The sequence below is a fragment of the Candida tropicalis genome (assembly GCF_000006335.3).
Source record: "Candida tropicalis MYA-3404 genomic scaffold supercont3.2, whole genome shotgun sequence".
Classification (NCBI taxonomy): Eukaryota; Fungi; Ascomycota; class Pichiomycetes; order Serinales; family Debaryomycetaceae; genus Candida; species Candida tropicalis.
In genome coordinates this window covers 1,696,188-1,723,538 of record NW_003020049.1, presented here as the reverse complement: position 1 = coordinate 1,723,538, position 27,351 = coordinate 1,696,188, and the positions used below count along the sequence as shown (strand labels likewise).

Sequence of the window (27,351 nt, the reverse complement as noted above, 5' to 3'; positions counted from 1 at the left end):
AATGTGTCATTGTTGAAGGACGACACATCTGCGACATATCACGTGATATATAAATGTCGTAAACGATACCACGACACGACACGACCAAGAGAAAAGAAAAAAAAAAAACTTTCCTAATAATGAAAATTCAACAAGGCAATATCAAACAACCCAACCACCGACCACCAAAGAATTAACTACAATCATGCCAGCACCAGATGTTCCAAAGTAAGTAATATTTGTATTGAGTTTTAACAGAAATGAATGAAGTTACTAACAATTATTTTTATTAAAGATCGGTTATTCAAAAATTGATGTTTTTCACCGCTTTAATGGTTATTTTCCCATTATTGGCATTCTTCATACTACAATATTTCACCACCAATTCAATTATTAGTGGAGGTGTAGCTGCATTGGTTGCAAACATTGTGTTGATTGGTTATATAATTGTTGCTTTCACTGAAGATACTTCCAAATTGGGTGATGAAAAGGTAGAATCAAAGAAAGATATGTAGGTCGTGTATTTCGTGATAAATTTTATTGTGTTTTATTTTTTTTTTATGATTTTTTTTTTTTTTTTCATTTCCGTCCGTAAACGTAAACTATCAACAAACTACTTTTACCAATCGTTATTATCAATTCAACAATGGTTCATCAGTTGTCTTTAGTATCATCAATTCCTCATAATAAATATTTACAAACCATTTCTACACTACAAGCGCTTACTGGATTAAGTCAGCCGCAATCAATTTCAACTTATACATTATTGACAAAACCATCATACGCATTTAAACCTAAATTTGAACCAGGGAAAGTAAACCAAATAGAACAATATTATATGAGATGTGTCTCGACCTGGACAGGACAAAATTTGGCAGATGATGGGAATGATATTGATATTCTGGAACCTATAATAACTGGAGAATCTAATATTATAGTAAGGAAATTATTTTCAGGTGATGATAATCAAATTGAAAGAGTTTGGACTTTGCAAATTAGTGATATTCCAATAGCTGGGAAAAATCAAGGCTGTTCTCAACAACAAATCTATGAAAGTACTTTGGTTCATACTCATACTAATGTTGAAGTTGAATCTAGCCCTGTTGAGAATGATGCAATGGATATTGATATCGTCGAAATTAAACAAGAACAGAACGACAACACTACTACTACTACTGAGGTGAAACAAGAACAAAAAGAAGACAATACTAATTCAAACGCAAATGACAGTGTAGATGATGTTCCATTATTGAAACTTGAAGAACATAAGTCAAATACAACAACAGAGGTACCAAAGGAAACTCAACCTAATGGTGATGATTCAGATATAATGGAGATTGATCCACCAAAAGAAGAACAAATTAAAGAGGAACAACCTATCAAGGAAGGGCCAAACACAGAAGAATCAAAACCAGAAGGGCCAAAATTAGACGAGCCAAAGTCAGAAATGACAAACACAGACAAGCCAAAATCAGAAAAATACGTCGTAAGAAAAGATTCATTTTTGGTGTTTCTTTCTGATTTAGGATATGAAGTAATAAATCAGTATTGGTTAAAAGGAATCAGATTCTTTTATGGAGATATAATTATTGAAATTTACAAGATATTTATTAGAGATGATACAGATTCTCATGTTTCAACCAACGGTATTAAGTTGAAATTATTAGATGAATCAAATCAATTTCAAATTAAAACTTATATTAATATTAATAAGTCTACAGAAATTGATCTAATCAATCTGGGAGTTAAAGAATTGATTAAATTACAAGATGCTCTTAAAAATTTGTTTGTTTTAGAAATACCTGATAGAATGTACATGGATAGTCGAGTTAGACAGTAAATATATACACGTAAACTACTTCTTGTTTATAACAAATGAATCACGTTGTAGATCTTTAATTCCAAATCCAATCTCCCCTTTTTCTTCACTTGGTTCCAACTTATTTATTTCATCCATTAACGTATCTAGATCCAATGGACGTTGAGGAATATGATCACTAGCTAGTAATCTGAACATGCAATTATTATCATTCACTTTCTTCTCAGCATTATTACCCAGTTTATCGTATAAATGATTTATAAACATCATTTGAAGGTTTAATGATTTTCTAATATTTTGAATATCTTGTGAATCACTCAATCCTGAAAGTTTCAACATTTTAGTAACCACATCAGAGGAAACTTCTTTCGTAGTTGTATTTGTTAAAGGTTGTTGTAGTAATTCTTTGATTGACCATGTCGAATTATTAAGAAATTTTTCAATATCTTTTGAAGTTTTTAATTCATCTAATAGTCTATTAGCAGTTGTTATTCTTCGTATCTGGTGTCTTAACATGGTTGTTGATCTATAACTTCTTGTGGAGATTTTTGATTCTTGAAATTTTTTTTCTTTTTTTTTTGACATTTTTTGTTTGTTCGCCTTAAACTAGGGACGACAGCTCTTCATCTACCGCCACAAAAGGTTGTTTCATGGCGAGTTTCGCCCTACAAAGTCCCATATTGACTATTTTACACATATTTGATTAACAAACTATATAGCTAGAACCTTTATTTGTTCAATTTCTTCAATTGTTCCTTCTTCTTTTCCAATTGCTTCTTCTTCTTGGTTAATTCTCTTTCTCTGGTTTCCTTCTTTTCAATACCGTATTGCATCTTGTTGTACAATTTCTTTTGTTTATTGGTCATCATGATCTTCTTCAATTCTTTCTCTTCATCAACTGGTTTAGTTGAGGATTGTTTAGCTTTAGCTTTCTTTTGCTTCTTCTTATCTTCTTCATTGACTTCGGAGAATTTAACACCAGCAGCTTCTAATTCTAATTCTTTTTGTGCTTTAAGATCTTCATCAACTTCTTCTTCCTCTTCTTCTTGATCTTTATCACCTTCTTGAACTTCGATTTCTTCTTCTTCTTCTTCCTCTTCCTCTTCTTCTTCGTCATCTTCTTCTTCGCCTTCAGCCTTTTTGATAACCTTACTTGGATCATAACCACCGGCATCACCCCATGGAGATAAATGAGGTGGTAAAGTTTCACCAATGGCATAATCATTAACGTTAACTAATTCTTGTTTGTTAATACAATCAAATACCCATTGTGGTTGTATATATGTTCTACCAGGGACTTTTTGTAAAATTTTTGGTCTATCAACAATTTGATGAGTTATATTGGATAAATTCAATTGTTTAAAAGCTTCTGGATCATTGGCTCTTAATTCATCAATTTGAATTTCTGAAATAACTTTACCACCACATGATAATATACAAAATTCCAAAATATCTAATGGAACTTCTCTACCAATATAAAAGATGAAATTTGAAAATAATTCTGAAGTTGGTGATTGATTTTTGGATGGTTGTAATAATGAATCTTCTTTTGTGCTGGTGAATTCATCTAATTCAACATCTTCATTACTAACAGCAGCACCTTCACTGTCCTTTTCTTCTTCTTCTTCTACATCACCTTCTTTATCGGCCTTAATGGCTTTTGAAATTTCCTTAGCTGACAAGTTTTTACCTTCTTCGTCATTTTTTTCTTCCTTCTTTTTCAATGGAGCATTTTTGTCTTCCAATACATAACCACTTAAACCAATTGATTTTTCAATAGTCGGAGGATATACTAAACCAGCTTCATTGTATAATTTATATAAGACGAAATGTAATAAAGTAGAATAAAATTCCAAAAATGTCAACATAATTCTAAAATCAACATCAGTTGGAATATTAGTTGGGAATTTATAAGGAACTAACCATCTAATTTCTTGACCTTTAACGGTAGCTTGATAATAAACCCCTTTAATAGATACGAAAACTTTTTTTAAACATTTTTCTTTAGCAACAAATGCTAACCATTGATTACATAAGTTTTCAGCATCAGTAACAATTTTAGTGGAAACTTTATCAGTAGAAGGCATATTGGCAAATAAAAACAACATATTTAAAGGATCATCCAAATCACGTAATGCATCATTGAAAGTAGGATATCTTTCTTTAATAATATGATTCAAAGTATATCTTGGTCTATGCTTATCTAATCTATAAGCGTCTCCAATTTCACCTCTACCTAAAGCTTTTTGTAATTTTTTAGCAAAAGTTTTATGTTGTCTAAATTTGGCCAACACTGGTTCATGTAATAAATATTGAATATCTTTTGAATAATAGAAAGTAACTGGAGCTGTTGATCCTTTATTAGCCTTCTTCTTATTTCTTGGTTCTCTTGGATAAATTCCTTTGAAAATACAAAGACGACGGAAATCGGCTAATGAAACTTGTAATTTTTTAATAGCTTGAGTTCTGGTAATGAAATTCTTAGCATTACCAGAGGTTCCCTTCTTCTTTATTCTACCCATAATGTCTTTCTGTAGTGTTATTTACTTTTCAATATAATAAAAGAAAAGGAAAACAATATAACTTTGGATAAAGGATTGGAAAAATGAAAAAAAAAAAAAATTCCCATCTCATCGCTTTGCCTAACAAAATTGAACTGAGAGAAAAATTTTGGCTGAGAGAGAAATTATTGGTGTGATGTGCACGACCATTTATTATTGATGATGATGATAATGATGGACGATCTTGATAAACTCTTGTTTGAACAAATAAGTAATGATCCACATCTCATTGTATCTGCAACGTTTCAGTATCCAGCTAATGGTTTCATTGGTGGTCTTACGTATTAATACCGATTCAGCTTGTTCATTTTCAAGTTCATCAATTATCCAAACAGGAATATAGAAAATTTCAGAATACATATCGGCAATCATAAAACTTAAGTATTGAATATTGGTTAACGGGTATAATTTCAAATCATCTAATTGCGTGCTGTAAAATAAATCTTCTGCCGCTGTGTGAATTATTTTGATAAGTTGATTGTAAACTATGTTGTGCAATGGGTTGTCTGAAGCAAAGTTGAGAATTTTGTAGATTTGTGATTCAGTGAAGTGAATATTTGCATTGATGATTAAGTAAGTTAATGATACGTTGTTTGGTTGATCGTGTAGTGTTGGTGAATTGCCAATTGGCATTGTTTTTGTTGAAAATGAATATTTGTTATTGTTGCAAAAAGAAATACTAGGACCAAAAAAAAAAATTGGAAACACAATTTACATCTCTTTTGGAATTACCCGCCACTTAGAATGTTTGTACTTTCATTAAAGGATTCCTCGATAGAATCTAAAAAATATTCATCATTGGTTGACTTGAAACATTTATATGGATGTTTATATCTGAAATGCTTTTCAACAATGTCACTTACTTCTCCAACACGATTACAAATACATAATTTATGTATGATCATGAATATCAAAATTGAAATCAAAAGGTTATTACAAGATTGTGGAATGTCCTATCAACAATATCAACTATTAATTCATAATAATGAATTATTTGGTAATGTTTATGAAATGTTCAATTTGAATTCCAATAGTGTTATAACAATTAAATTCAATGATTTTCCAGATTTTAGTCCTAAATCTATGCAAAATTGTATAACAATTGAAAATTTTGAATACTACATCAATAACAAATTTATTCCAGGTCTTGAAACCACTGATACCCCTGATGTTCGTTTGAGTTTTGAAGATTTTACTATCAATTATTAATCAAAGAAACGTGGTTCGCCCATGAGCTACCACTTGTCGTGGTATTAATCACGCCCACAAAAAAAAAATAATTTAAACCCAAAAAACTTCTCAATCGTATAAACCCAAAAAAAAAAAAAAATTTTTCAACTTCTTTGTTTTTTTTACTAATCCGAAATCAAGAGAACGTGTCTACAGTTATTACTATCCGAGAAAGAAAGACGAGATGTCATTTCAAGATGTGTTGACTAGAGGGGATGATTTTCTTAATGATTATCCCAGAACTCATCCATTATGGAATTTAGCATCACATGCTACTTGTTTATTCATGATTACTGGATCGAAAATTGTTTTAAATACTATGTATAAACCATATTTACATAATATAGAGAAATTAGATTATGCTTTAACCAAAGCAAGATTAGAAAATAGAAGTTTATTAACAGTTATGAATCATATGTCCGTTGTTGATGATCCAGCATTTTATGCTGCATTACCTTGGAGATATCATTTAGATGTTGATACTATTAGATGGGGATTTGGAGCTCATAATGTTTGTTTTAGTACTACTATACAAAGTTGGTTTTTCAATCTAGGTAAAATCTTGGGTACTAAAAGGTTTGGTGAGGGCCCATTTCAAGGTTCAATAGATGCAGCAATCAGAATATTAAGTCCTGATGATACTTTAGATCTTGAATTCACACCAGGAGTTAAAGAAGAAGAAAAACCTTTATTATTACAAACAGTTAATAATATTGGGGATGCACGAACTAGTACTGATTTAGTTAAATTTATTAAACCGACCCCTGAATCAACTAATGTGTTATTAAGAAAAAACCCATTTATTAGAACTAAAACATCATGGTTTCATGTTTTCCCTGAAGGGTTTGTATTACAATTACAAGAACCACATCATAATTCAATGAGATATTTTAAATGGGGGGTTTCGAGACTTATACTTGAAAGTACTAGAACCCCAATAGTTGTTCCATTATTTTCATTTGGTTTTGAAAAAGTTGCCCCTGAAGATAAATCTGACGTTGGATTTAAAAGATGGTTGCCATCTAATTTCGGAGCTGAAATTCATATTTGTGTTGGAGATCCAATTAAGGATGAAGTTTTAGAAGATTATCGAGAACAATGGAGAAAATTAGTCAAGAAATATATAAATAAATCAAATCCAACTGATCTTTCTGATGAATTAAAGCATGGTAAAAAAGCTCAGAAATTAAGATCTGATTTAGCTGCTTATCTTAGAGAAAGAGTCGTTGAAATTAGAAATCAAACAGGTATGTTTGATCCTGAAGATAAAAGATTTAAGGATCCACATTTTTGGAAACTTTTCACAAATACTGAAGGATTAAGTGAACCAAATGTTAAGTTTGTGGGTAAGAATTGGGCTATTAAAAGATTACAATCCCATTTACCAGAATACAGACCAGATGATGATAATGATATGAACGAAACTAATGATGTCAAAAAAACATAATACTTATTCAAAATTCTTTTAATTTATTTATAATTACTCTGTATATAGCTTCAATAAATATTTTCCTCACGTGCATGTATCACGTGTGAAAAAGATGAAAAAAGAAAAAAAAAATTTTTGCACTTTAAAAAGAAAGCCAGGTAGGAAGAGCCCAACAAAGATTTGACATTGATATCTCTATAGATCCAAGAGATGATTCCTGTTAGAGTATTGTTAGTACGAATACCAGTACTTCTATATCCCACGTCACAAACTTTCATTAGATCTTTTTCAAGTACAAGCCCCATACTAGCAAAATCATTATTGAAGAACTTTGTTGGATCCAAAATCAAATCAAAGAACAAGAATAAGAATAAGAATAAGAAGAAAAAGGAATATATAATTGAAGAACCTACTATATATCAAAATGAAACTATTCAAAAGTATTATAATGGGATATCTCCATATTTGGTAGAAGAAGAGTCTAGCGATTTAACCAATGAGTTAAAAGTGAAAATGATGAGTACAAAAATTGAAGAATTATTAAATAATGTTGAAGAAATTGAAGGAAATGATGAATTAATCGAAGTATTAGAATTAAGTATTAAAAACGGATTTAAGGATATTAATAATAATAATAGAACAAATATACCTATAGAATTATCAATTTTATTATTTGATAAATTATATAATGAAATCATTATTAAACAACCTGGATTTAGTAAACAAATAATTGAATCATTACTTTTAAATATTGAAAAATTACCAAATTTAACAATTATTCAATTAGTTACTTATATTCAAGATTCAAAATCAAGTAAATTAAATCAAATTTTGAAAAGTTTACTAAATAGAATAAATTTTGATTCATTCTTGAAGGATTATCTTGAATACTTATATGAAAAGAAGAAATTAAGTTTAGAAATATTTGAGGAGTTGATTGAATTGGAGATGATTAAAGATGATATGATTAAATATCTAAATAAACATATTGAAGATTTATTCAAGGAGACTACTCCAGAAGTTCATTGTTATTTAAATTTAGAATATAATATAGACAGAATTCAATATGTTATTAATCAGATGATCAATAAACTACAGTTTAGCGGGATTAGTTTGGATTCTTTGTTAACGATATTCAAATTAAATTGGGAAATTTTACAAGTAAATAAATGTCAAGAAAGTTCAGATAATAATGATAAAATATTGAATTATCTTCAAGATAAAACTAATCAAGTTAAAGATGAGATTTTTAGACAAAATTTAGATGATGAATCCTTAGCTGAGTGTTTGTTATTTACAAGTTGGAAATATAACAATAAGATGTTAGCTAATGAAATAACCGAGTTTATTAGTAAAGATGAGGTTAAATTCCTGCAAATGTTAAGATATCAATCAGAAGTTTACAAAATTGTGCATAATAGCTTGCTGAATAATGTGGTTGAACAGATCATTGCTAAGCTTCCTGAACATATGGAAAATCCTTCTGAAGTATATGAGAAATCAATTCAAGCAATTATGACATCGGATATTTCTCCAACAAGTGAAATCATTGATCAATTACAAATTCAATTAAGTACAGAAAAGTCCATTTACTCCTACAAGTATCTTCTTGATCGAGCCATTGAAATGAATGATTATGAAGTATCCATGAAGATATTCAATGCAAGTGTTTCTGATTTCACACCTTGGGCACAATATAATACTGATCCAACAATTTCTAAAACTATAAACGATTTAATTCAATGTGTTGTTAATAACAATCCTATGAAGCAAGCTTTTCCAATTTTCCAGTCTATAAAAGCTCAATTACAACAACAAATAAATATTGATACTATAAATTCTATTGTACCAAAGATTTTACAAGAAGATTTAACTGGTGATGTGATTGAATTGATGACTAGAGAATTACCTAAAATGGAACAAGAACAACCAGATAAATTCCCAATTGATAAACCATTTGGATATAAGTATTATAAATTGTATGATATGATTCATACTTATTGTATTACCAACACCAATGATTCAAGAATGGTTAATAATTGGTATTTATACGTTCATTGTTATAATTACTTCTTCATTCCTCATGAAAGATTATTACCAACAATGAAATTTTTTTGTGAAAATCAAAGATGGAATGCAGCTTTAAGAATCTTTAGATCACTGCTTGAATTATCGAAATTACATGGTGAACATAATCATAAACCGCCAAGTCGAGAAATGTATTTATATTTAATCAATGAATTTGGTGATAAATTATATGAAGAAGGGATCATTGAAATTCATGAATCTTTAAAAATGGATCTTACTTTAGATTATCAAGATAGAGAGTTGATTCATTCAATAATGAATGCATATTGTAATTTACAAGAAGTTAGTAAAGTTAGAGATTTATTCCTTACCATGAGTTTAAATCCTAAAGATGAAGGTGGAGTTGATGAAACAAGTGCAATGTTGATGATTAAAGCTTATACTTATCATGATTTGATGTATGTTGAAAAATTTTGGAATAATTTAACTACATTTGGTTTAATACCTGATTATAAATTATTAAAACAATATTTGATTGCTTATTCATATCATGGATTAATTGATAAATCAATTGAAATTGTTGAAAATATTGAGCAAGATTATGATTTAGAATTAAATGATGATTTATTAATTAATATGTATAATTATTGTTATGAAATTCAAGGACAACAAAAATTGCAAAATTGGGCTACCAAAAATCATCCTGAAATTTGGAATAATATTGTTAAATCAGGTAAATTAATTCAAGCTTCAGGTTATAAACCAAATGAAAATTTCTTAGTTGATGGTTCAACAAATGATCCAAAAAGATTAAATGAACCTATATTTAAATAGACAAACTCTTGTATATATATATACCCTTATTTATTTACTTATTAATTTTGGTGTTGTTCACTTTTGTAGCAAATCTTAACGAATTGATAGTTTCATTTAAATCCTTATTTAAAGGAGATATATTAACAAACATCAATGTTTTCGAATTCCCACCAAGACTATTCTTTAATAAATAAGTTAATTTTGAATTTCTAAAAGGCACATGAATCGAATCCTTTAAATTCAATGAATAAATAACATCTCCAAGACATGATAATGATTTATTTATAGCTTGAGTTTCTTTTAATCTTTCACCCTCAGCTCGTGAATTATTTAATCTTTCAGATCCCGGCTAAATCAATTAAATTTAATATTCCATTACTTGATTCACCAGTTATGGAATTATCTCCCTGAAGTTCAATTATGAAAATTGAATGTGATCTTGATGAATGATCATTTGATTTAGTAGCTGCTGTACTTCTTTTCTTGTTTGCCATTGTTAATATTTCATGTGCTTGATTAGGTGACGTTATTTCAATAGTGGTTATATTTGTCACTGTAGTTTTATTAACTGAATCATCGTGTTTAATTTCATGTTTCATGGAATTAGTAGGGTTTAAAAGATCTATAATAGATTCATTGTAAATTTCAATAAATTTCCCAAATATGGAATAACTCCAACCTTTCTCTTTTAAATCGTCAATATCTTGGAAAATTTTCATTATTGATAAAGGAATCATTCCATTTTGAGGGTGTGACATTGTGAATGTTTTACCTGAACCCGTTTGTCCATAAGCAAATACACAAACATTAGTGCCATCTAATGAACATTGAATTAATTGTGATAGCTCATCAAAGATCATATCGTTGGTATGTTCAGGTGGAAATATCTTATCAAACAGGAAACGGTATGTCGCATTATTGGTATTGTTATTATTATTAGTTTTAGTAATTAATAAATCCTGCTTAGATTCGTCATTTATATCTTGAGGTATTTGATATTTAACCAAATCTGAACTAGTTGCATTTCTAATACGACAAAATACTCTAATATTACCTTTTAAATCTTGCAATTTCCCATGAAGCTTTCTTCTTTTAGTCTCTTGGTTAATTAATTCGGATTTCATTCTAGCTATTTCAAAATTCAAACGTTTTAATTCTTCCGATCGCTCTTCTGAACTTTGATGTAATGATTTTACCTTTGACTTTTTATTCAGTATTTGATTTTCTAGATTATCAATTTCATTTTGTTTATGATTATTTTTTATTTTTAATTGTTCTAAAAGATTCATAAATCGTGCATGCTCTTTTTCCAATTGGGTGAATTTATTCAATTTTATATCATCGATCTGATTAGTTTTCACAATTATCTCTTGCGTAATCGTTTCAATTTCCGTTTTGGATTTATCACATTCATCTTGTAATTCACCAATCATTGATGATTCCTTCGTATGGTGGTTTTCTTTTAGTAATATCAATTTTTTATCCATATCCGCTTCAACCTTCACCTTCAGTTCCATCATTTCATTAATTTCTTTGGTTAACTCGTTAATCTCCTTTTCATACTTCTCTTGTTTCTTGGTTAATAAGTCATCAACTTTTTTGGTAATTTCTTCTTTAATATCATTTAATTTCTCCTGATGATTCATATTTAATCTTTTTTGTTCTAATTCATATTTTTTACTTAATGATATTAAAGATTGTTCTTTATATCCCATTAGTTCATTAATTTTAAGATTTAAATCATTTAAAGTAATTTCCAAATTCTGAAAATTTGAATCAATTCGATAATTTTCTAAATTTTGCAGTTCAATTTCATTTCTTAAACTTATTGAATTAATTTTAATGTTCTCTATCTCTAACGTTTTATCATTTATAAGTTGTCGAAATCTATTCATCTCTTCATGATTGCTAGAAGAAGAGATTGGTAATCTTGATGATGATTGGAATTTCCTCATTTTGTTCAAATTTGTTGAATCATCTAAAGGTCTCTTGCTCTTGTTAATGTTTAATGTTGATGCTAATTTGGACTTTAGTTTGCTATTTATATTATTTAGGTTTTCTTCCTCCATTATAGCTGTTCTTGTCGTTGTTGTTATAGTTGTAGTGGGTTGTTGTTCTTGTTGTTTCAAATCAATCTTCAAACAAAATCAAAACAAAAAAAAATCGCGATTAAAAATGACATGTGCCGATAGTCATGTGTATGTTTCCACGTGCAAGATGCAAGGATCAAGAAGAAGAAGAAGGGAAAAAAAATTAAAAATAAATTCGATTCTTCGATGAGATGAATTTAAATATATTCAAAATCATTTCATTTATTTAAAAACAACAATAACTACAGTAACAAGATATTCACCATGGGACCGACATTGAAGAAACAAAAGATTAATAAAAATGGAAAATCTATAAATAAAAAGACAACACAGAAAGAAGAAAAGAAACCAAAAGTAACAATTGAACAAGAAGAAGAAGAGTCAAGTAGTGAATCAGAGGAAGAAAAAGAAGAAGAAGAAGAAGAAGAAGAAGAAGAATCTGAATTAGAAGAACAACAAGATAGTGAATTGGATGAAGAAATAGGATCAGATGATGAAGTCGATTTAGCAGATGTATCCTCCTCTTCTGACGATGATGAAGATGAAGATGAATCAAATTTCCCAAAATTGAAAAAGAATAAAGGTAAATCAATAGATGATGGATCAGAATCATTTGCTACTGCATTGACATCTATTGTTAATTCTAAATTAAAATCATATGATAGAAAAGATCCAATATTAGTTCGAAATAAAACAACTTTAAAAAAATTAGAAAGTGATAAATTGGAATTAAAAGCTAAAAAAGCATTATTACAAGAAAAGAAAAATTTCCAAGATAAATATCGAATTAAAAATTTATTACCTATTGATAATGAACAAGAACCTGGTAAAGTTAGAGAATTGATTCAAAAGGAGAAAGATTTAAAGAAAGTTGCTCAAAGAGGTGTAGTTAAATTATTTAATGCTGTTTTATCAACTCAAATTAAAACTAATCAAGAATTAGGTAAAGAAGTGATTAGAGGTCAAACTAAAAAGGAAGAATTGATGAATGATGTTTCAAAAGAGAAATTCTTGGATTTAATTGCTGCTGCTGGTAATGAAGATTAGTGTTTATTTAGCAATGTATATGTTGATAATAAATAATAGATAAATTTAATTAAGTCGTGTACATTTGGTCAAATAATTTTACTTCTACCACCACGCGCCGCTTTGCTCGCACCAGTCAGGACGAACTAACGAACCAACTCACCAACAATCAAACAAAAAAAAAATTTCATGTTCAACAACAAGGACAACGACAAGAACAACGATAAGGATAAGGATAAGGATAGCAAGTCAGCCGTCAACAACAACAACAATGGTATCAATTGTACAATTATCTACATGTTTTGGATTTGTATTCCCAATTGTTATGGGATTTTCAAACACTGGTCAAGTTATGATTGACGCATTGGCTGGTCAGTTGAAAGATGACGTTAATCAAATTATTAAATTGGAAAACTTCAAGGAAACATTGATTGAAGAAACTAAAAAAATTTGTCAATCAGAGAATCGTAATAATGTTTATATTTATCAAGTTGATGATATTACAATTAAACCAGAAGAAGCCGTATTGGGTTTAAAATTTAATCAAATTTTATATCATGATGATAAAAGTGTTAATTTAACTAAAGATATGATTTTTGATGGATGTGAAATTAAAGAATATAAACAAGTTGAACAAATTTCAATGCAAGATATTTTCAATGAACGTAAATCTGATGAAGATCTTGTTATTGTTCAAGTTTTACCAAGTTTCAAAAGTAAAGGATCTTTAGAAAACATCAAGGAACAAGTTTATGATTTGTATAATGATGATGATATCGTTATTCAAAAGAGAGGTAATGAACAAGAACAAGAAGAAGAAGATGCAGTTATTGAAGAAGAAATTGAACATGATTTTGAAGAAGCTGAATCTTTGGCATCTGAAGAAACTGATCCAGTTAATATTTTAGCTAATAGCAACAAAGATAAACAATCAAATAATGGAACAACCATCAAGCATGACAATTTATTTACTAAATATCAATTTTTCACCAGTGGTATTTGGTCAGGAATTATTGTTTCATTATTTTTATTGACTATTTTATATGGAGCTTTGAGTTGGCTTACAAGTTTGGAAATTACTTATGCTTCATTTGAAAAACAAGTCGATTATGATAAAAAGAATGAATAGACTTATTTTAGCCCATACGATATGTATACATTGTATCTATCTATGTATCTTAGTAAATATATGGAATGATTTTGTATGGAACTAATTTTTCATAAGTTTCCCAATCTTTACCATATTTAGCTCTACATTTCATTTCATCTCTAGTTTGACGATGAATCAACAAGGATGCAAAATAGATAACGTAGAAATAAGTCAATGGGGTTTGAAAACCAGTTGGTAAACACCAAGATAAACCAATTAACCAATCACCAAAATAATTAATATGTTGACTTAAACCCCACCAACCTTCAATTAATAATTTTGAGCCGGTTTTAGTTTTAATTGATTTAAGATGAGGCAATTTACCTTGTCTGAAATCGGATTTTTGCTTATTTGCTGATCTGAAAATATAAAATCCCAATGCTTGTAATGCAACGATTGATAAACTCAAGAATAATCCAAGGTTGATTTCATTTCCTTCAATAGATAAATATCTACATTGTAAAGAATAAGTCCAAGGAACCCAAGCCAAATCACCAAAACTTAACATGAAACCAAAACCATCAGTTGTAATATCAATCATTGTTAAACACCCTTTCTTCATTCAAAACACCATCGAAAATATAAAATGATTGTAATAAATTAACCACAATGATTGAATCAGTAACATAGCCTAGTTTATGATATTGATGATGAGCACAACTAAGATTGATCAATAACCATAACAACATACCGGGACGTAATTCACAAAATAATTTAATATCCCATGAACCAATTCTTGGGTTTAATTCTCTACCAATGAACCAGTCGTAAAATGGATTATAAGTATTTCCATTAATACTCAAAATTCTGTCTCTTGTATTCAAACCATTTGGTTTAACCAATGGAATAAAAGACATGATATAGCATATAACAGCCAAAATAAATGAAAACAAGAAACAAACCATGATCAATTGTGCTTGATTTGAATAAATGAAATCTAATTCTGGTAAATAATAATTATCCAGTTGAATTAACCTAGCAGATAATAAAGTAACCAATAATAAACTCATACTTAATCCATTAATTTTGTAATTTAATGAAGTACCATCTCTAAGAGTAACACCATTTAATGATTTACCAGGTAAGATGAAATCAAATGCAACCAAGATGAAAAACCATAAAAGATAGACTGTCCAACAAGTTTTATCAAATAATAAGTTCATTAAATCATCGGTAGATGAAGGTAATTGTTCAATAACTTTGTTTAAATCAAGATTAATCCCTTGGATTGAATATGAATTATTACATATTAATTGAAAAAAATAAATCAATACAGGTAAACCAAAAGAAATGGCAATTGCACCAGTAGTACCATTGAACTCTTTATGAGTTGTAAAAGGATTTAACTTTGTTGCCGCCATTTATATTCGATGTTTTAGACTACTTTGGTGGAATTTGTTGACCAATTTCAAATTAGCATCAAGATCAAGATGAGGTTTTATATTTTCATCAAAAGGTGATTCTTATTCATCGTATAATTTTCGGAACGAGACATGGACACGTGACGCGATCGGACAAAAAGACTAAGAATATACGATTGTGTAAGTAATTCCAAAAATTACACTACGAAACAGCCGAGGAAACATCCTGAAAAGAATGACAACTACCGTCAATCGTCTGTTTGGTTTTAAGGATAAACCCTTTTCTTTTTTACTCGCTATCATTATTGTAGATTAGGTTACGGTTTCCGGCACGTGTTGTAAATCACGTGTTGTGTAGTGTGTCAACCAATTGTTTAATTGAGACACGCAATCAAATGGATTGAGGATAATAATAATTTGGTTAATAAACACGTACTATAAGTAATATATCAATGTGATATTTCTTGTTGTAGTTGTTTTAATTTGCTGATGTTGATGTTGAAATTTATTATGAAAAATTTTGTGAAAATATTCAGTGAAATAATTCAAAGTTACATTCATTTAAGTGATTAATATTGATTATTATTATTATAGACTACAAATTAACCAAGGGCGGCATTAAAACCAATGAGAAGTAATAATAATAATAATAATAATTTTAAATATTAAGGTTTATCATCTGCTTCAATATCATCATTATCATCATCACCTTCTTCTTCTTTTTACTTCTTCATTGTGTATGTTTGATCAATGGCGTACAAAATTTTAAACCTTTCCAATAATTTTTCCCTTTTAGGAAATGTAATTACCGAAAACAAAACATAAAAATATTAACCTTAAAAGAACACGTCTTCTATGTATGAGCACACATACAATAAACTATTATACATAACTTACATTTCTAACTACTCTTATATACTCATCAACCGTCAACTACCTTCCCTATTAACAACCCTTGTTAGTATACCCCTAATCCGTTGTTAATTACTTGCATCAATTGGTAGCAGTGCCATAGTAATCTGAAACCTAAAAATTTTTTTTTTTTTTTTTTTCGCTCAAAGTTTCAACTTTCAACAAACAACGAAACTTTTAATTTTAATTTAACATTTTGAACCAATCGTCTTCCCATTATTTCCCTTTGAAGTTCAATTGAATGAAAAGAACGGCTATTGCTTAATGATTGGATAATACTCAACTACTACTATATTTCATCTCACTATACTTTTTATTTGCTATTCCTTCTTCTTTCTTGGTTCACCTATCTATCTATTGACCTTCCCTCTCCTTCCCCCTTAAACTGAAATTATCTTTTATTTTGTACCATGTCAAATAATTATCATCAGAATCAACATCCTCCTCCTCCTCATGATCATCATCCACCTCATCATCCGCCGGCACTCAACCATCATCAACAACAACAACAACAACATCAAATGGGTCCATATCCAATGCAAATCATTAATCAACAGCAACAGCAACAACAGTACTATCAACAACCACAACAAATGAACCAGCACCAATTTACAGCCGTCATTCATCAACAACAAAATACTTTCACTGTTCCCCATGGTATTCCTCCTCAATCTCATCACCATCAGCAACATCAACAACAGGTTAATCAAAACTATCCTTTACCTCCTCCTCAAGCTATAATATCAAATATCAAAGATATTCCTAATCCCATATCAGCTTCAACTACTCCTATCAAATCCAGTCCTACTAAATCAAACAATAAGTCAGCATCGCAATTAAAAACTCCTAAAAAGAAGAGAGGTAGACCTCCAAAACCGAATTCATTGGCTCAAAAAATCACCACCACTTTAAATATTAGTATCAATACTTCTCCTCTGAACTCCAACCCCGCTGAATTAAATTCCAATCTGATGGTTAAAAGAGGTGCCCCTGATGCGTTCACACCATTGATGAGAGTAAGTCCTTCATCAACTCATACTTCTACTAGAAGAAGAAGAAAATCTTCAATTGGCAGTTCGACTTCTGGTTCTCCTCCTATTAAAAGATCTAAGTCATCCAAGAAACTAGCCAACAACACTACCACTGCCAATGATCCACCACATTTGGTTACTCCGTTGTCTTCTTCTTCTGATGGCCATTTTCCTACTTCAGAACCTTCCTATCAAATAAATTATAAGACTTTGGATAAATTATCAATGGTTACACAATCTGAAGGGTATTATAATACTCCTCCACCAACTTCTACCAATCCTTCCTTTTCAACTCCTAGTAGTAGTAGTAATAATAATAACCAACCGCCACCCTTCCCAACCATGGACCAACCAAAGAGCAGCTCCATGAGATCTCCCCAACTTTCCAAAATTAATGAATCTAAACAAGAATCTACTTCTCCGAGTAGAAATTTATTACCTCCTGTTTCATTAACTTCCAACAATTCTCAATTGAAAAGTTCTCCAGTTAAACAATCTTCTCCGGTAGAAAGTGTTTCTAAATCTAATGATGAATCAAGCAACAAACCAACATCAGCATCAGCAGACAATTTCCTGTTTAAATTAACTATTGATGATCTGGGTAAAGCTGTGTTATCTGGTGATTTATTCAATCCCACAAAAATTCCTTTGGAACTGGTTCCTTCTCATCCAGAATCTCCAAGAGAATCAGTTCTGCCAAAATCACCATCTCTGACTCGTGCAATTCCTATAAGTACAGGAACTCCTTTGGTTCATACAAATTCTGTTATTGGAATAGAAACTTATAATTCTGAGAATAAATCAAAAGCTCCTTTGAGAAGGCATAATTCAGATATTACAAATTTTACTTCATCTACAAAAGATTCAATTCCTTCTTTATCTTCAATTAACGAGGCCATATCAACCAATTCAATTAATAATCCTCAAACTCCAAAAGAAACATATACTTATGTTTCAACTGGGTTAACTCCATTGTTTAATTTGACTCCTCAATTCAATGCATTGATGTATTCTGTGATGAATATAAATGGCTCTCCACCTCCTTTTAAAAGAGGCAACAATCCATTTTTAGTTAATCAAGAAATATTTACTGGTTGTGGTGTAAATGAATCCAATTCTCACCAACCTTCATCTTCTTCTTCTTCACAATCACAGCAGTTAGAAGAACTTATTGAACAACCACATTTAGAAGGTCATCATAACAATAATGAACTTTCGTCAGATTTATTACCTACTAAAGACCCTCATCAGTACACCAAGGACAGTAATACAGAAATGGTTCAAAATAATTATCTGCTGACTTCATCTTCATCTGACGATTCCGGTGATGCAAGATTAGCTTTAAAGAAGATTATTCATGTTAAAAGAAGATAGACATTCTTTTCTACTTTCCTTTTCCTCCCACTCACTTCGTTGCTTTTTCTTTTTAATTTAGTTCGTTAATTGTTTATTAGTTTATTTTTTGTTTTTATATATATTAATTATTTATACTATTAGAATTCAATGTACAATATTAGTTTTAGATAGACAGAACTATGGTACTTTTAATTATTTTGCAATATGTCGATCATAAATCCGGGTAATTTATTCATCCTGCATATTAGTATACCACCACGCAATAGGAGCAAAGAAAGTCGTGTACCGACAAAATTGGAAAAAAATTTTTTTTTTCATCTCAATGGTTTCACACCAACTCATAAGGAAGAGAAGATTTTTTTATATCAACATTATCTTTACTGTTATTTTCTTCTTCTTCTTTTTCTTTTCTCCTCATCTTATATTTGATATTTACCAACAATGTCTCACAGAAAGTACGAAGCTCCACGTCACGGTTCCTTAGGTTTCTTACCAAGAAAAAGAGCTGCTAAGCAAAGAGGAAGAGTAAAGTCCTTCCCAAAGGATGTTAAATCCAAGCCAGTCGCTTTAACTGCCTTTTTAGGTTACAAAGCTGGTATGACCACCATCGTCAGAGATTTGGACAGACCAGGTTCTAAAATGCACAAGAGAGAAGTTGTTGAAGCTGCTACTGTTGTTGACACTCCACCAATGGTTGTTGTTGGTGTTGTTGGTTATGTCGAAACCCCAAGAGGTTTAAGATCATTAACTACTGTTTGGGCTGAACACTTGTCTGAAGAAGTTAGAAGAAGATTCTACAAGAACTGGTACAAGTCCAAGAAGAAGGCTTTCACCAAATACTCTGGCAAATACGCCACTGATGCTAAACAAATTGAAACTGAATTGGCTAGAATTAAGAAGTACGCTTCAGTTGTCAGAGTTTTGGCTCACACCCAAATTAAAAAGACTCCATTGTCCCAAAAGAAAGCTCACTTGGCTGAAATCCAAATTAACGGTGGTTCTGTCTCTGATAAAGTTGACTGGGCTAGAGAACACTTTGAAAAAGAAGTTTCTGTTGACTCTGTTTTCGAACAAGATGAAATGATTGATGTCATTGCTGTCACTAAAGGTCACGGTTTCGAGGGTGTTACCCACAGATGGGGTACCAAGAAATTGCCAAGAAAGACCCACAGAGGTTTGAGAAAGGTTGCTTGTATTGGTGCTTGGCATCCAGCTAATGTTAACTGGACCGTTGCCAGAGCTGGTCAAAACGGTTACCACCACAGAACTTCTATTAACCACAAGGTTTACAGAGTTGGTAAAGGTTCCGATGAAGCCAATGGTGCTACTGAATTTGACAGAACCAAGAAAACCATTAACCCAATGGGTGGTTTCGTTAGATACGGTAACGTCCAAAACGATTTCGTTTTGTTGAAGGGTTCTATTCCAGGTATCAAGAAGAGAGTTGTTACCTTGAGAAAATCCTTGTACGTTGACACTTCCAGAAGAGCTTTGGAAAAGGTTAACTTGAAATGGATCGATACCGCTTCTAGATTCGGTAAAGGTAGATTCCAAACCCCAGCTGAAAAACATGCTTTCATGGGTACCTTGAAAAAGGACTTGGAAAACTAAGTTTTTTCTTTTGAGAACTGGTGATAAGTAGTTATTGATCATTTTATAACATTTATGTATAGTTTTAAAGATTAATAATATAACTTTTGGAATTGTTTCTTAAAAATGTTGATTTTTGTTGTAAATGATAATTATTGATGATGTTGTAGAAAAGTGTGCGATTACCAATATTTTTATTTTCCAATTTTTGGTTTTGTTTGCGATGAGAAGCGAAGAAAAAGATTTCAATTTTTTTTTTTAGTTTCATAAACCACCATCACCATTATCATCAACCACATCACTTCACATCTACTACGATAATGTCATCTGCAAAACAAGGACTTCCACAAGTTAGAGCACCAACATTACCATCTAAAACAACACCAGAACAAAGATATTGGAGAAGTTATATTAATCCACAATTAATTAAAGAAAACCATCCAATTACAAATATTGAATTTAATCCAGTAACTCAAGATTTTGCAATTTCATCATCGACAAAAATTCAAATATTTTCAAATAAAACAAGACAGGTCATTAAAACATTTTCAAGATTTAAAGATACTTTAAATTATATAAATTATAGATATGATGGTAAATTAATAGTTGCAAGTGATGCATCAGGATTAATTTCAATCTATGATTGTGCTAAACCAAATAATTTATTAGTTTCATTTAAACCAAGTTCATTTAATACAAAAGTTGTTAAATTTCATCCAAATCTTGGTAATCAATTGATTACTGGTTCAAATGATAAAACTTTAAGAATTTTTGATATTTCTCAAACTTCTCAAGGTCCAATTTTAGAAATTAAAGATCAACATGATGATTATATTTCAAGTTTTGATTTTATAAATAATAATTTATTAGCTACTGGTTGTTATGATGGTAAAATTAGATTATTTGATACAAGAATTAATCCAAATAATATTATAACTACTTTCGATCAAGAAAATCCTGTTGAAGATGTTCTTTGTTTAACTTCAAATTTATTAACTTCTTCAGGTGGCTCTTATGTTAAGGTTTTTGATCTTAATAGAATGACTACAATTCATCAATTAAATAATTTCACAAAGTCAACCACATCTTTAAAGAAAACATTCAGTAGTAGTACAAGTAATAGCAGTAATGGATTAATGGTTGGTTCATTAGATGGTACTGTCAAAATATTTGATTCAAGTTCAATTAATTGGAAGGTTCAATTTGGTTGGAAATTCGGTGATGGTGTTTTATCATGTGGTGTTTCACCTATTAATCAAAAACATTTCGTTACTGGGTTAACTTCAGGTTTAATTACTATTAGATCTAAGAAAACTGAAAAATTGGATCCAAGCAAACCAATGGTTAAATCTGGTGGCTATGCTAGAATGATGAAAGGTAGAGATTATACAGGTGATGAAGAAGATCATATAATCAAGAACATTTCAAGCACTACCACTAGCAAGAAAATCACTGGGAATGTTGGTGACTTGATGGCCAATTATAAAAAATCATTACAAATTGAAGATATCAAACCAAATGAATTAAACCAACAAATCAATGAAGCTAAACAAGCTCAAGAAATCTGTGGTATGTTGGAACTTTTAGGTGTATAAAGACAATATTCAATACATGAAGCATCGATTCTCCTAAGAAATAAACAACTATATAAATATATCAGTAATTGGATGTTTCAATCTTTCTAAATTACTACGAATTCTGAATTTTGGTTCTAATTTATTATCTCTCAAATCAATCTCTTTAAGTTTTTCAAAGCCTTTAAAATTCCCAGTGATTTTTTTAATCCTATTATGTCGTAAATTTAAAAACTCAAGATTTCCACTTGGAAATATTGTTGGCTTGATTGAAATAAGTAGATTATCTGATAAATCAATTTCTCGTAATCGACGGAAATTTTGAAAATTCAATGAATGCAACTTATTCGATTTTAAATTATTACGTGCTAAATTCAAATACTCTAATTCTTCAGGAAATAAAGACCAGTCAAATGAATCTTGAATGTAATTACAATATAATGATAATTTTTTTAAAGTATATGGAAAATTATTGGCTTGTTCTAAGATATTCTGATTTAAATCTAAAATTTGTAAATTGCTGGGCCATTTAACATTTGGTTTGATCTCTGTAACACGATTTCCATACATAATCAATTCCTCTAAACCAGACGGTACAATCAATGTATCCTGGTCAATTATCGTTATATTATTTTTTGATATATCCAATTTCTTAAGTCTTCCCCCCGTAACGTTGATTCTACTAAGTCCACAAGATATTATTGATAACACCTTTAAATTATTTGACACATCAAATTTATTTTCATTCTCCAACGCAAAGCAATTAGCAAATTCCAATTCCTCCACTACATCCAATTGTTGCAAAATTTTGCAATCATATTTTTCAATAGTTAAAGTAACTTTTTTAAGCGATCGAGGAATATTTCCAATGAAATTTAAACTTGAAAGTGCTCTACCCTCAAAATATTCTAATTTAGGTAGTTTCATACTATTGAAATTTAAAGAAACGGGAACCAGCCTATCGTTGCATGTGCCTATTTTCAATAATTTTATTGATTCCCCAAACATAACTTTTGGTTCAAGAATCTTTCGTCGTTTAAATTCATCGATATTAATGCTAGTACTATCCTGGTCTCTAAAATATTTGTTACTCAATGACAAGTCTTCAATCCTATCCGAAAATATAAGGTCTTCCTTCACAATCATTTGAGATGCAACCGGAGAAAGATCAAGTTTCCGTATTTTTGGACAATTTAACCTGAGATCTTGCAAAACAGTTCTTGCATCTGAATCAATTTCACGAATACTCTGGGGAAAAATACAACTTAAAGCTAGTGCATTTCGTACCTTAATATACTGTAAGTGCTGCAAATGTTCAAATGATGCACTTCTATCCAAGAGCAGGCGAGGTGCAGCCCTTTCAAACACAATACTTAACCATTGCAAATTTGGTGGTAAACAGAGTTTGATATTGGTTTTATCTTCATTGTTAGGCGGTATTTTAATGCGACCACAGAATTTCAATAATTGACTTGGGATTAATTTTAATTCATCTAAAGTAAGACTATTACTATATTTTGTTAATTCCAACTTGCGTAATCGGGGAAAATCATGGTCGTGAAATGTCGCTCTCTCTACTGAAGACAACGTGCCCACAATAGAGTCACAATTTGCAATCACTTTAAGTATATTAGGAGACATCCTAGTAAGACCTTTTACTGAATGAATATTTTTTGTAAATTCTTCTAGTTTCTTTTCAGAAAGACCTTCCAAATAGTTAAAATCTGAATCCTTCAATGTGACTGACAATCGAACATTGCCATACTCTATAATTTGTAGCTTTAAAGCCAATAATCTATGGAGCATTTCTCTCAGTTTTAACAGAATTCTCTTTATTCTTGCTTCTGGAATTTCCTTTACCAACTTCTCTAAATGTAATACATCTTGTACTTCAACACAATTATCTTTAATTACACCATACATGCTCTCGTGTCTCATATCGATAATTCCAGGACGATACATGAATTTTTTAACTATTCCAGAACTATTTATCACTTCAGTAATAACAATATTAGTATACATAGATTGCAACGCGGGACCGCGTAATTCAGGGATATCCTTCAATTTGTACAACTGTGTATTGGGTACAAAAGTGAAGATAAGTGCTAGCAATTCATTAGGCAAATCAGTTAATCCCAAACCCGTCATCTCTTTCGTCTAGTCATAAATAAACACAACCCAATTGGTAAAAGAGTTGGTTGCCGACACGTTGAACTTTTGAAATTAAATACGTGTGTCTATTTTATTTTTTTCTGCTTTTTTTTTTGAATGTTGTTGTCTTTTGCAAACTTAGCAACAACGGGGAATGTGAAACTTGATAATTGATTAATAATTGAACCCTCATACACGAAAGCCACGTGTTGTAAAATCATGTGATTGATATCTGAGAATACACTATCATCACCAATTTACAAATTATTCATCTTCTAATAAATAATACATTCTAGGTCTAACTACTTATAATCCTACCCAAGAACGAACCAATTCTCTTACAGCATTGATACTGGCCATGATAACCATAACGGTACCAAAGACAGAGAAACTTAAACTGGACATTGAGGCAGCTCTTGGATCAACATTTAATAAATGAGCTGTGGCGATAGCACCACAATTAATACCAAGTGTTACTCCTCTAGTAACATAATCTTGCTTATCAACTCGCAATAATTTAAATAATGGTTCGTTAATTAAAACTCCCAAAATTCCTGATAATATGGTACAAACTGCCATTAATGATACTGATCCACCTAATGCTTGAATTAAGGGAGTACCCAATGCTAACGTAACTGAACGTCCAATAAAACCAATTGATCTACCTGCTTCGATTCCAATAGAATGACAAACTATTGGATAAATGAAAAATGTCAATCCAATACTTGCTAATATTGTAGGAGCTAATATGTGGAAATTATTAATGAAATCTCTACGATAACTGAACATTGGAAGTGATAAACTGACAATACTTATATCCATAAGAGAAGACAAAAAATCACCACATCCAGGCCATTGTGGAGTTGATGTTGGGTCTTTGGTTGGAACAGTATCTGATTTGCCATTATTATTTAAAGTCATTCCACTAAATAAATTTAAATAATTTTTACCAGTTTTGTAAAATTTCAAATCTTGTAAAAACCCATCTGGATGGTGGTGATAAATCAATGATCCAATAAAACAAATAAATAAAATGATTCCAGTTGATATGATTATCGGATGGGCAAATTTTTTTGTGACGGGGTATTTCTGTGGAATTAATAATGCAACATAATAAGATAACACAGTGATGCTTAAATGATAAGGTAGATATGTATGAATGGATGAGACATAGTACAATGGTAATGAAATAATAAATAAAACAAAGTATAAAACCCAATCAATATAATTGGTAATAAATACTGTTATAGGGGATAATTCTTGTAATTCTTCTTGTTGTTCAACAGCGATACTTTCTTGTTCTTGACTCAGATCACTTCCCTGTTGTTGTTGTTGAGCTGGTGGTAGTCGATGAGTTCTTGGATATGTATCCACATGGTGTGGCTTATGATAAATTGGTTCAGGCTCTGGTAAATTTGAACTAGTTGTGTCATCAAATGGGTTTTCATTGATGGCCCTTGGTGGTGTAACTTCTCGATTACTTCTATTAGGTTGTAAACTATCAAGATCAATTGTAGTAATATCATCCCTCATACTAGTGAATGTTCTTGCACTACTTTGAATAATCTCCATTTCAATTTCATCTTCTTCATCAGAATGGATTTTCTCTTCTTTGTATCCAAACTTTTCAAGTACCAATTTAAACACTCTAATCATTCCAACATCTGCCAATATCAAAGCAGCCAATCCAACCACAAACACACCAGCGATTTTCAAACATTCAATAAATGAAATTGGTTCAGATAAAGGTAAAATAACAAACGAGGGAATGAAGAAAACATTAATCCATTTCAATGTAAAATTCATAGATGGTTTAATCAATCGCAAATAGTTCGTCAATATCCATGATGATCCATTATTTAAACGTTTTATGAATTTAGAATCTCCTCTTAATTCACTAAGTACGCTTAAAACACATAAAAACACCAAATTTATCAATAACCCCAAAACCGAACTTGGGAATTTGATTTTAGCAATATCTGCCAATAAAATATTAAGACCATATAAGATGATTAATAGGATGATTATACCAATGGGAATTATTAGATAACTATGGATTAAATGTTGTCGTGAATACCATATACCTTTCCATATCAGATGCCAAATACTTTCATTCTCCATTGCTACTAAAATCTTTCTTACCAATAAGTGTTGATCAATGTTTGGAAGAAATAGGAATGACAAATGATTTGAAAAAAAAAAAGAACACTAATTCTAAGAAATATTTTTTTGTGGGGAGTCCTGGTGGTGGGGTCGACGCAATTCAACGTTACGGGTCTTATCTTTTGTAGTCCAGGCGCCGAGAAGGGAAATTATTACCACGGAGAAACGGCGCACGTAAAAAAAAAATTGACTCGACCCAGCTCGGGGCGAGATTATGGAACAAGAGAAAAATGCAAATCGGACATAAACTCCATGACTTTTGCACGTATACACAGTCACATGAAAGAACCCGATTATCGGAAATCGTATAAATCAAGTATGAAATAAATCACCTTTTTATATCTTTTTTTTTATTATTATTATCATTAATATACAATAAATTATGTGCTTCTTTAAGCTTCACCAGCTTCAATGGCTTCTTTGAATTCTTCTTTAGCATATCTTAAACCGCAGTAACCACAGGTAGCTGCTTTTGGTTGATCCAAATTGATGAAAACTTTAGGATGACCTTGTAAAGTGCTTCCTCTATTACCATCACAAACAGCAATATTACCTTCTTCATGAGTTAAGTATCTTATTGGTTCTTTAGCAATTAAATCTATAGCAGCATATGGTCTTGGTTGTTGTTCCAAATCTCTTTGAACAAATCTATGTGGAAATTTATTGACAACTTCTATTCTTTCTTCTTGAGATGGAGACCATGTTACGTTTCTGTTTGGTGCTTGTTGAACATATTCATTATTTTTCAAATCTTTGACATTTAATTGTGAAGCTTCTGGTCTAGCTAAAGTTGAATTCAAACGCAAAAATGAAAGTGGTCTAGCTGAAAGTCTAGTTATTCTCAACATCGTGATTATGATATATATGTATGATTATGAATAGATAATGATTGGTGGAAGAAGTTGAATTGTAGTTGTTAACTTTTGTTTGGATTTTGTATGAGAAGAACAAGGAGAAGAAAAAAAAATGGTTAAGCAAAATTTCTCTCGCTGTTATTGGGTGAACTAAAAAAAAGAGACAATTCTGTTGGTAAAGACACGACTATATAAAACCGTAGCAAATCTCTTAGAAAACATTATATATAC

The 27,351-nt window shown here is 30.5% G+C and overlaps 18 protein-coding genes across 18 annotated transcripts; 10 read left to right on the top strand and 8 right to left on the bottom strand. All coding sequences in view use genetic code 12, as the record gives it.

Moving 5' to 3' along the window:
• Window positions 1-184: 184 nt before the first annotated feature.
• CTRG_01880 (uncharacterized protein) lies at window positions 185-494 on the top strand (the record flags this gene model as incomplete). The annotated part of the gene is made up of 2 exons (XM_002547527.1): window positions 185-207; window positions 275-494. 2 exons carry the CDS (start codon window positions 185-187, stop codon window positions 492-494), a joined length of 243 nt encoding a protein of 80 aa, XP_002547573.1.
• Window positions 495-625: 131 nt separating this feature from the next.
• Window positions 626-1,819, top strand: MED18 (Med18p; the record flags this gene model as incomplete). The annotated part of the gene is made up of 1 exon (XM_002547526.1): window positions 626-1,819. One exon carries the CDS (start codon window positions 626-628, stop codon window positions 1,817-1,819), a length of 1,194 nt encoding a protein of 397 aa, XP_002547572.1.
• Window positions 1,820-1,834: 15 nt separating this feature from the next.
• CTRG_01878 (glutamyl-tRNA(Gln) amidotransferase subunit F) lies at window positions 1,835-2,383 on the bottom strand (the record flags this gene model as incomplete). Its single annotated transcript, XM_002547525.1, has 1 exon — window positions 1,835-2,383. One exon carries the CDS (start codon window positions 2,381-2,383, stop codon window positions 1,835-1,837), a length of 549 nt encoding a protein of 182 aa, XP_002547571.1.
• A 143-nt stretch (window positions 2,384-2,526) lies between these two features.
• Window positions 2,527-4,320, bottom strand: PES1 (mRNA-binding ribosome synthesis protein; the record flags this gene model as incomplete). The annotated part of the gene is made up of 1 exon (XM_002547524.1): window positions 2,527-4,320. The coding sequence occupies one exon, from the start codon at window positions 4,318-4,320 to the stop codon at window positions 2,527-2,529; it is 1,794 nt and encodes a 597-aa protein (XP_002547570.1).
• A 192-nt stretch (window positions 4,321-4,512) lies between these two features.
• CTRG_01876 (uncharacterized protein) lies at window positions 4,513-4,992 on the bottom strand (the record flags this gene model as incomplete). Its single annotated transcript, XM_002547523.1, has 1 exon — window positions 4,513-4,992. One exon carries the CDS (start codon window positions 4,990-4,992, stop codon window positions 4,513-4,515), a length of 480 nt encoding a protein of 159 aa, XP_002547569.1.
• A 111-nt stretch (window positions 4,993-5,103) lies between these two features.
• Window positions 5,104-5,568, top strand: CTRG_01875 (uncharacterized protein; the record flags this gene model as incomplete). The annotated part of the gene is made up of 1 exon (XM_002547522.1): window positions 5,104-5,568. The coding sequence occupies one exon, from the start codon at window positions 5,104-5,106 to the stop codon at window positions 5,566-5,568; it is 465 nt and encodes a 154-aa protein (XP_002547568.1).
• A 205-nt stretch (window positions 5,569-5,773) lies between these two features.
• Window positions 5,774-7,036, top strand: TAZ1 (lysophosphatidylcholine acyltransferase; the record flags this gene model as incomplete). Its single annotated transcript, XM_002547521.1, has 1 exon — window positions 5,774-7,036. One exon carries the CDS (start codon window positions 5,774-5,776, stop codon window positions 7,034-7,036), a length of 1,263 nt encoding a protein of 420 aa, XP_002547567.1.
• Window positions 7,037-7,228: 192 nt separating this feature from the next.
• CTRG_01873 (uncharacterized protein) lies at window positions 7,229-9,880 on the top strand (the record flags this gene model as incomplete). Its single annotated transcript, XM_002547520.1, has 1 exon — window positions 7,229-9,880. The coding sequence occupies one exon, from the start codon at window positions 7,229-7,231 to the stop codon at window positions 9,878-9,880; it is 2,652 nt and encodes an 883-aa protein (XP_002547566.1).
• Window positions 9,881-10,200: 320 nt separating this feature from the next.
• Window positions 10,201-11,931, bottom strand: KAR3 (Kar3p; the record flags this gene model as incomplete). Its single annotated transcript, XM_002547519.1, has 1 exon — window positions 10,201-11,931. The coding sequence occupies one exon, from the start codon at window positions 11,929-11,931 to the stop codon at window positions 10,201-10,203; it is 1,731 nt and encodes a 576-aa protein (XP_002547565.1).
• Window positions 11,932-12,216: 285 nt separating this feature from the next.
• RRP15 (Rrp15p) lies at window positions 12,217-12,999 on the top strand (the record flags this gene model as incomplete). The annotated part of the gene is made up of 1 exon (XM_002547518.1): window positions 12,217-12,999. One exon carries the CDS (start codon window positions 12,217-12,219, stop codon window positions 12,997-12,999), a length of 783 nt encoding a protein of 260 aa, XP_002547564.1.
• Window positions 13,000-13,249: 250 nt separating this feature from the next.
• On the top strand, window positions 13,250-14,107 carry ABG1 (Abg1p; the record flags this gene model as incomplete). The annotated part of the gene is made up of 1 exon (XM_002547517.1): window positions 13,250-14,107. One exon carries the CDS (start codon window positions 13,250-13,252, stop codon window positions 14,105-14,107), a length of 858 nt encoding a protein of 285 aa, XP_002547563.1.
• A 554-nt stretch (window positions 14,108-14,661) lies between these two features.
• Window positions 14,662-15,489, bottom strand: ERG24 (delta(14)-sterol reductase; the record flags this gene model as incomplete). Its single annotated transcript, XM_002547516.1, has 1 exon — window positions 14,662-15,489. The coding sequence occupies one exon, from the start codon at window positions 15,487-15,489 to the stop codon at window positions 14,662-14,664; it is 828 nt and encodes a 275-aa protein (XP_002547562.1).
• A 1,322-nt stretch (window positions 15,490-16,811) lies between these two features.
• On the top strand, window positions 16,812-18,806 carry CTRG_01868 (uncharacterized protein; the record flags this gene model as incomplete). Its single annotated transcript, XM_002547515.1, has 1 exon — window positions 16,812-18,806. The coding sequence occupies one exon, from the start codon at window positions 16,812-16,814 to the stop codon at window positions 18,804-18,806; it is 1,995 nt and encodes a 664-aa protein (XP_002547561.1).
• Window positions 18,807-19,229: 423 nt separating this feature from the next.
• Window positions 19,230-20,399, top strand: RPL3 (60S ribosomal protein uL3; the record flags this gene model as incomplete). The annotated part of the gene is made up of 1 exon (XM_002547514.1): window positions 19,230-20,399. One exon carries the CDS (start codon window positions 19,230-19,232, stop codon window positions 20,397-20,399), a length of 1,170 nt encoding a protein of 389 aa, XP_002547560.1.
• A 299-nt stretch (window positions 20,400-20,698) lies between these two features.
• On the top strand, window positions 20,699-21,973 carry UTP15 (snoRNA-binding rRNA-processing protein; the record flags this gene model as incomplete). The annotated part of the gene is made up of 1 exon (XM_002547513.1): window positions 20,699-21,973. One exon carries the CDS (start codon window positions 20,699-20,701, stop codon window positions 21,971-21,973), a length of 1,275 nt encoding a protein of 424 aa, XP_002547559.1.
• A 48-nt stretch (window positions 21,974-22,021) lies between these two features.
• Window positions 22,022-24,100, bottom strand: CTRG_01865 (uncharacterized protein; the record flags this gene model as incomplete). The annotated part of the gene is made up of 1 exon (XM_002547512.1): window positions 22,022-24,100. The coding sequence occupies one exon, from the start codon at window positions 24,098-24,100 to the stop codon at window positions 22,022-22,024; it is 2,079 nt and encodes a 692-aa protein (XP_002547558.1).
• A 309-nt stretch (window positions 24,101-24,409) lies between these two features.
• On the bottom strand, window positions 24,410-26,224 carry CTRG_01864 (uncharacterized protein; the record flags this gene model as incomplete). The annotated part of the gene is made up of 1 exon (XM_002547511.1): window positions 24,410-26,224. The coding sequence occupies one exon, from the start codon at window positions 26,222-26,224 to the stop codon at window positions 24,410-24,412; it is 1,815 nt and encodes a 604-aa protein (XP_002547557.1).
• Window positions 26,225-26,658: 434 nt separating this feature from the next.
• Window positions 26,659-27,114, bottom strand: CTRG_01863 (uncharacterized protein; the record flags this gene model as incomplete). Its single annotated transcript, XM_002547510.1, has 1 exon — window positions 26,659-27,114. The coding sequence occupies one exon, from the start codon at window positions 27,112-27,114 to the stop codon at window positions 26,659-26,661; it is 456 nt and encodes a 151-aa protein (XP_002547556.1).
• Window positions 27,115-27,351: the final 237 nt, after the last annotated feature.